Genomic DNA, 8,225 nt, shown 5'->3' with positions numbered 1-8,225 from the left:
TTATCTGAGGCTGGGAATCCGTGGATGCAGAGGGGCAACTGTACTAATAGCCTACTGTTGAGCAGAAGTCTTACTAATAGCATAAACAGTACATTAATACATACTTTGTATGTTATATTTTATTATATACTGTATTCTTAATATAAAATGAGCTAGAATGTGAACTTTTTTCTCCCCAAAAAATGAGCTATTGAAAATATTAATAAAAAGGAATAGAAAATACATTTACAGTATTTATTGGAAAAAAGCCACGTATAAATGAAACTGCTAAGTTCAAACTCATGTTGTTCTAAACTGCTGGTGCCGAGCACAGTCATTTTTAATTGGACCTGGTTGGCTGAAAATAGTGAAACCATAATTAAAGCGCACTTTTTTTAGACCTTTAAATTAGCGATTAGGTGGTGGGTGCCGAGTTTTATAAAAAAGCACTTCTCAGGTGTGATCATGGCTTAAGAGAGCCATTGGCTTTTCCCAGCTCATGGATGGCGTTGTTATCCAGCACTTCCTTCTTCTTGTCACTGGGTCTCACTGCGTTGTTCAACATCGCTGCAACCACGGTCACCACTGGTACAGAATGCCCACTGGCCCAAGACTCTGGTAAGGAGCCAAAGAACTTCCTAATCAACCATTCACCTGGGCGAGCTTCTTGTCTATCACATAACAGAACTCTAAAGAGAAAACAGAAAAGCAGAGGAAAAGATGGTAAATTGCATTCAGACCAGAGAGTGTGCTGAACTAAGCTGTGTCTCCTCTAAAACTGTGTTGAAGCCCCAACTCCCAGTGTAACTGTATATGAAGACAGTGCCTTTCAGAAGATAATTAAGGTTACTTCCAGTCATAACGGTGGGACCCTAATCTGATAGGACTGGAGTCCTTACAGAAGAGGAAGAGATATCAGAGATCTCTCCTCTCTCTCACCATACCCACACGGAGGAAAGATCACGTGAGCCACAGAGGAAGCTATCCACAAGCCAGGAAGAGAGGCCTCATCAGATACTAACCCTGATGGAAGCCTTGATCTTGGACTTCTAGTCTCCAGAACTGAGAGAAAATGAATTTCTGTTGTCTAAGCCACCCAGTCTGTGGTGTTATTCTGTTACGGCAGCCTGAACAGACTAACACAGTGGGTAAAAGGTTTAATTTGGCACATGAAGAGGATTTTTTAAAAGGCGGCAGCAAAAACTATTCTGAACCTGGCACCACCAAGAGTATCTCCTTTCCTTCAAAGCCAAAAGGTGGGTTCTTCAGAGAATAATCCACCTCCAGCCCACTTCTTTCATAGCTTAGATGTCTTAGTTGTCAGTCTCTTCAAATAAAAACTGCCTTCTGGGGATAAGCAACAGCAGTGTGCCCTTAGGCAGGATGGACACTCACCCAGGCCTAAATATGGAGTAACGATCAAATTTTAATTCTTCCACCCTATCTTCCACTTCTCCCTGTTTAAAAAAACCCGCATTTTTAGTACTTAATCAAGATCAACTTACTATAATGCTTGAGAGAGAACAGCTTTGGGTTTTGAAGATAAACTGTTTCTGCAAGTCTCAATAGACTTGACCCTTGAACATGGGTTTAAACTGCATGGGTCCACTTATAAGTGGTTTTTCTCAATAGACTCATACAGTCAAACTCACATTTTTCAAGGGTCACTCCAAGGATTCAAAGAAATCCACATGCATGGAGGGCCAACTGTAGTTATATGTGGACTTCTGACTGAGTGGGAGGTCAGCACCCCTAAGCCCCAAGTTGTTCAAGCGTCCACTGTATGTGTAAATAACCTTATCTAGATTTTTAGATTCCAGAGTCTGGGGAGCTAAGGAAGAGATCATTTAATCCTGATATGCAGTAGAGTTAAAAAAGATGACCTGAATGAGTAAATGTCTATAGCCATCTAGCTTCTCATTGGACCGATATTAAAGCCGATCCAGAGAGAATAAGTGACCTGTTAGGAGTTCACCCATAAAAGAACCACCTCCCATCAGTCCAGAATTCATGTTATAGGCTGGCAGACATTAACCTTTTTTGATTTCCAGGTAATTCCCTCTATATTATTCATTTCCTAACAAACCCCACCAAATGTTAAGAGACCGTGAGATTACATCTAGATGATGCTTAGATTAAATTTGTTAAACAAACCATGAATTTTCATGCCAGGCAACTCCATGAATAGAAATGCCAGAGGAGCTCAGGGTATAGGTACGTCTAAAGGACTGGTGAATTAAGCAGCATGCTCTCCTCCCCTTCTTGACCTGTTTATACCATTCATTTGGCACTTAATCTGTCACATCCTATAATTTTAGGTAGCTTTAAAAAAATTTTTTAATTAATGTTTTTTAGTACATTCACAAAGTTGTGCCACCTTCTCCCACAATCTTAGAATACTTCATTACCCCAAAAAGAAACCCAGTACCAATAAGCACTCCCATCCCTTCCCTCTGAGCCCTACCCAACCCCTAATCCTTCTGTCTCTATAGGTTTGCCTATTCTGGACATTTCATATAAATGGACTCATACATGTTGTGGCCTTTTGTGGCTGGCCTCTCTCATTTAGCATAGTGTTTTTCAAGATTCACCCATGTTGTAGCATGTAGCATTGCCTTTTATAGTTGAATAATATATTTTGTATGTATGTTGCATGTTTTATCTATCCATTCATCAGCTGATGGATATTTAGGTTGCTTCCACTCTGGCTCTTATGAATAATGCTTCTATGAACATTCAGATATAAGTTTTTATGTGGACAGGTTTCTCAGTTAGCTTTTTACAAAGATGTGTCTTGTCTCTATTAGCAGTAAGATAAGCGTTAACACAACAGGCCAAGACTGCTATCTTAGAAAAGCTTGCTTGCAAGGTTGGCCTTTGGCTTGGGAACCTGGATTTCAGGAGTGTTCCCATCATTACCTAACTGATATGGGTAGTTTACTGTGCCTATTATTTGTACAAAAAATGTGGCTTATGCAGAACACTTGCTTTCCTTCTGAAAGTCTGTAATTTTTTTCTAAGCTGAGGGTGCCTACGGGACTAACCCCCATAAAAACCCTGGACTCCCCAGCTCAGGCTAATTTCTCTGGTAGACAATACTCACTGATGGAGAAATCAAGCACATGCAGCTCCACTGGGAGAGAGCTCCTGGAAGCTTGTACCTAGTCTCCTCCAGGCTTCACTCCATGTACTTCTTCCCTTTACTGACTTTGCTTTGTATCCTTTCATTGGAATAACTCATAGCTCTGAGTATGATCATGTTCTGAATCCTGTGAGACCTTCTAGAGAATTATCAAACCTAAGGATCCTCCAAAACAAGCATATTATAAATTCCTTGAGGACAGAAACCATACACAATAATAAAATATCATCTACTTTGGAAAAGTTTAAGAATCACTGCCTCGAAGCCTCTTCTACTGTTAAGATTCCATGCTGATGAATTTAAGACCAGAGCTACCATATCTCATTTCATGATTACTAGATCATCAACAGGGGGAAGGACACTGAAAATTATCCCTGAAAAAAATAGTCCCTGTAGCTATAAAAATGTGTAATATAATGCATTTAGGGCATTTTTGTATTATTTAGCATTCTATATTATTTAGTACTGCCAATTATCCAGGGTTCTTCCAAAGTATATATGAGAGAGAAACATGCACAAACCTTAACTTGCAGATATAAAAAATTGCTCGACTTATCAGCTCCTTTAGAGGACAGCAAGTTGAAATGTTTGCACCCTCCAGCTTTTGCCAGCTCTGCAGATTTCAGGACATAATCTCGATCAACACGAACAAATCCCTCCTAAGGGGGAACAGAAGATGAGTTATTTCCAAAAAGCTGTGAGTTCATCTTAGAGATTACTACTCAACTTGGGTGGCAGGCTAGGAAGCCTGGGTGGGGGTGGGGGGATCTAAATGAAATGCATCCAAACTACACATGAATGTCAGGCTTAGACCCTGGGAAAGGCTCCAAGTGTGATCTTCAGGATCGACTACCAGCTTTAGCAACAAGGCCAGACCGCAATGAAAAAACAAAGACAGTGGGTGAACTGTTTTTTGCTTTTTTTTCTAGTTTAAAAAAATTAACAAACAAACCAAATGACATTGAAACAAAGAACCAAACAAATCGGCAAGGAACAAAAGACACAATAAGATGGCTGCGAAACTGCTTTAAGTCACACATTTCTTTGTCTTTTATTAATTTTACAGTGTTACAGCTCCTTCTCTTTTTCCTCTGTTCTCAAAGGGGGGCAGAGAACACTACCCAGGCACTATGAGAACAGTCTGTTTAATTTCCAAATTTTGTCTATGTTTTACAACATACTTTACATATTAATAAAAAGTGCATCCTCAAATTTTTTTTACTAACAAGTATATAATCAAGAATGGTTGGAGACTCCAGTCTAGACTCAGTCCAGTGAGGGTAGTGGTTGGGTCTTTCTTCTTAATTCACATCTCAGCATCAGTATATGTCCAGTACATGGCAGGTGCTCCAAAAATACTTTTTTGAAAGCAGAGAAAAGGCAAATCCAATTAGAAAAGAACAGAACTAAGAGGCAATGAAAGGAGGAGGGGAGATGGTGCAAACAACAGAATATAGGCTTATTTTCAGGGCCTCACTGGAGGACACATGCCTGTTTCCAGACAAAGGAACTCCAAGTAGTAACACTTCTTGGGACCACCAAAAATCTGGCATCCTCAAACGCAAAACAACTGAAGTCTCTGGAAGCTGAACTTCATAGGTACCCACGATTATGTAAATGAGGTTTTATATCATGAGGATTCTAAATCTGAAGGTTGACTGCTGCCCCAATGATTTTTATAATAAAAATTTTGCCCTATGGTAGTTACTGATCCTAAATGTTTTATTCCCTATGGAGATGTGTCCCCTTCATAAAATGTTAGAAATATCACCTGAGGAAACATCGCATCCAACCCCCTCATTACGGAGATGTGAAAACAAGGTCGCATGGTCTAGTAAACTGCCGGCTAAGAAGTGAGACAACCGAGAGCAGGGTGCAAATTGTGGACTCTGAGCAGTGCTCTCCACTGTTCCCACGTTCCTTATTTCACATTATCTCTAGCTAACAAAAAGGACTAATTCATACTTTCAGTAGGCAGAACAATGGCCCTCTGAGATGTCCGAGTCCTAGTCCCCACACCTGTGAATGTGTTAAGTTCCACAGATGGTTGCGAAAATGGAGAGAAGGGGTGGGGTGGGGGGATGGTTAATAAAGTTGAAGGGATTAACATGTACAAGTTACCAGGTATAAAAACAGCCATGGGGATGTAAAGTACAGCATGGAGAATACAGTCAATAATACTGTTATAACTAGGTATGGTGTCGGGTCCTAGACTACCACGGTGATCACTTTGTAAGTTATGTAATGTCTAATCACTACGTTTTACACCTCAAACTAATATAATATTATATGTCAACTGTAATTGAAAAAAAGTCTTTTAAAAGGACAAAAGGGGAAATTAAGATTATAGGTGGAATTAAAAGGCTACTAATAAATCAGCTGGCCTAAAAATAAGATTATTCTGTATTATCCGACTGGGCCCAATGTAATAACAAGGGTCCTTAAAAGTAGAAAAGGGGAGCAGAAGAGGTTAGAGTTATGCAATGTGAGAAGTACTCAATCCCTCACTTCTGGCCTTAAATAAACATCAGTGTGAGAGAGACACATGGATTGGTTGCCTCCCAAAAGCACCCCAACCGGGAATCGAACCTGCAACCCAGGCACGTGTCTTTGCCCAGGAATTGAACCCATGACCCTTTGGTCCACAGGCCGTCGTTCCAACCACTGAACCACACTGGCCAGGGCTCAACACCTTGACTTTATCTCAGCAAAGGCCATGTCAGACTTCTAACTTACAGAACTGTAAGATAGTCATTTATGTTGTTTTAAGCCACTACATTTGAAACAATGTGCCACAGCAGCCATAGAAAACTAATACAGAATTCAATTTTAAAACAATGGCCCCAGGCAAACATTTTTAACTTTGCATTGAAGTAGATCATAAAAGAAAAGTAAACATATTGTAAGTATACAACTTGATGAATTTTCATAAACTGAGCATTACTCTGCAACCAGCTCCGAAAATCGGGAAAGAGAACGTTACTATTACCCCAAAGCCTCTCCCGTCCTCCTTCCTTGCCGCTCACAGTGCAGCCGTAACCACGGCCTGCAGGGCAGCAGCATTTTCCGCCTCACTGCAGGGAATATAAACTTAACTCTTAATGAATGAGCCGGCTCCATCTCCTTTCGTGCTGAATACTCTGACAATGGCTCTATCCCGACTGACTCGCCGACCTGTCCTACACACTGATGCAAACTTACGTTGTTGCTTTTTTAAATCAGTGTGAAGCAAACCAATTTTAATTCTCAGCACATCCTGAGAGAGGGATGTGAGGGATGTGATTCTCCTCAGAGCCATTCTCCAAAATGAGATTTTACATATGCTGAAAGTGTGCCAAGAAAAACAACCCAAAACTGCATAGAAAAATTCTAAAACACTCAATTTCTCTTCCATGTCTATTTCTTCCCCTCATTCCAATTCACCAGAACTCTCATTTTAATAGCAGGCTTGTTATTTATAATAAAATGACATAGTTGACTAGTGAAATAAATCCCTTTTTGTCGCTGCTGTGGTGTGAGCACTATTTCTTGGAAGGCGCATTAGAGTTGTCTCTGTTAAAATGCTTTTCTTTCATCAGCTTCCTTAAAAATAAGGGAAAGATTCAGCCAATCACAAGCCTCTAGACTGACGCTGTCTCTCTCACTTAATCCACGGCCAGTAAAGGGATAATTTGATTAAACTGAGACCCTAATTTATTTGGCTTTAGTTCTGGATCAACTTCTCCTTAATAGAGTGCTGTCGGCTCCAATTGTTTGATGAAAATTAAAGTGACATAAATACCATGGGACTTTTTCAATCTGATTACTCAGCTAAGGCACATCAATACCACCCCAGCCATCAGACTCTGGCGTCCTTCCTTTCACCAGCCTCGCTAACAACTGACAACCGCTCCTTGGAGGAGGAGCGCCCACGCTGCTGCGGAGACCCCCACGCTTAACCCATCAGCCCTGCTCAATGGGCCCCGCTGACAAGGTGCCCATACCTTTCTCCATCGCTGTTCTCCAGACAAAGCTAAATATTGTTTTATTAGCAATCAATGGCTGTTAATCCAAACCGATTTCACAAATCCTCTGAGCCCTCAAGCTGATTATAAATTTTTCCAAGCCCACAAATTTTGAATTTCACTTCCCCCACCCTGATGCATGCCCTTTTAGCTTGTGAATGAAACTCAAAAGCAAAGGGGTCAATGGCTTTCAAGGACTTAGAAACCAAACGTAAATGTGGATCCTGCTGACTGACTCAGAGAGATCAACACGCATCCATCTTCTTTGCAGTGAGGAAGATTCCATTTATAGATAGAAAGGAGCTATCTTTAAAATCTTATTATTAACACCTTTTCCTATTCTCTAACAGCGAAAGAAAGAAAGAAAGAAAGAAAGAAAGAAAGAAAGAAAGAAAGAAAGAAAGAAAGAAAGAAAGAAAGAAAGAAAGAAAGAAAGAAAGAAGAGAGAGAGAGAGAGAGAGAGAGAGAGAGAGAGAGAGAGAGAGAGAGAGAGAGAGAAGGAAGGAAGGAAGGAAGGAAGGAAGGAAGGAAGGAAGGAAGGAAGGAAGGAAGGAAGGAAGGAAGGAAGGAAGGAAGGAAGGAAGGAAGGAAGGAAGGAAGGAAGGAAGGAAGGAAGGAAGGAAGGAAGGAAGGAAGGAAGGAAGGAAAGAAAGAAAGAAAGAAAGAAAGAAAGAAAGAAAGAAAGAAAGAAAGAAAGAAAGAAAGAAAGAAAGAAAAGGAAAGAAAGAAAAGCTAAAACAAGCTACTCCATATCCCAGAAACACAATTTCTGGAAAAACTGTATTTAGTTTCCCTAACCATATGGCAGGAAAAAAGACGTCTCTTCTGAGAACATGAAGTCTGTTATGTTACTGTGTTTTTATGATTCCATAGTTGGTGTATCCTACTCTAAGCTAGGGATCAGAGTTCCTTCTAGAGAAAGGAATTAAGTAAGTTCCCACTATAAATTTCCTTTCCCAGTACCCACTTGAAAGAATAAACACAAGGTGATACGACTCAGCAGAGGTATCTTCATAGGCTCCACAAACACCTAGGGAGACACACTTTCCAATTATTCTTTATTCAAATCTTCCTAAAATCCAAAACTACTACTTATTTCT

The 8,225-nt window shown here is 40.3% G+C and overlaps 1 protein-coding gene across 1 annotated transcript; it reads right to left on the bottom strand.

The window, feature by feature from the left end:
• Positions 1 to 220: 220 nt before the first annotated feature.
• Positions 221 to 3,703, bottom strand: LOC107528545 (protein HTATIP2). The gene is made up of 3 exons (XM_087822335.1): positions 3,083 to 3,703; positions 1,375 to 1,436; positions 221 to 668 (listed from the first exon to the last, which is right to left on the bottom strand). Exons 1-3 carry the CDS (start codon positions 3,101 to 3,103, stop codon positions 443 to 445), a joined length of 309 nt encoding a protein of 102 aa, XP_087678461.1. The 5' UTR covers positions 3,104 to 3,703; the 3' UTR covers positions 221 to 442.
• Between the last annotated feature and the right edge of the window lie 4,522 nt (positions 3,704 to 8,225).

This window comes from Miniopterus natalensis, chromosome 11 (genome assembly GCF_054644295.1).
Source record: "Miniopterus natalensis isolate mMinNat1 chromosome 11, mMinNat1.hap1, whole genome shotgun sequence".
NCBI lineage: Eukaryota > Metazoa > Chordata > Mammalia > Chiroptera > Miniopteridae > Miniopterus > Miniopterus natalensis.
Note: the sequence above shows the minus strand (reverse complement) of the source record. Positions and strands in the feature narration are given on the sequence as shown.

Excerpts from the sequence above, each read along its gene's own strand:
- LOC107528545 (XM_087822335.1), bottom strand. The coding sequence starts at position 3,103 with ATGTGCTTGATTTCTCCATCA. Across the intron at positions 1,437-3,082 it reads TGTGCTTGATTTCTCCATCA|GGAGAAGTGGAAGATAGGGT; the intron begins GTGAGTATTGTC and ends TTTTTTAAACAG. Across the intron at positions 669-1,374 it reads TACTCCATATTTAGGCCTGG|AGTTCTGTTATGTGATAGAC; the intron begins GTGAGTGTCCAT and ends TTTTCTCTTTAG.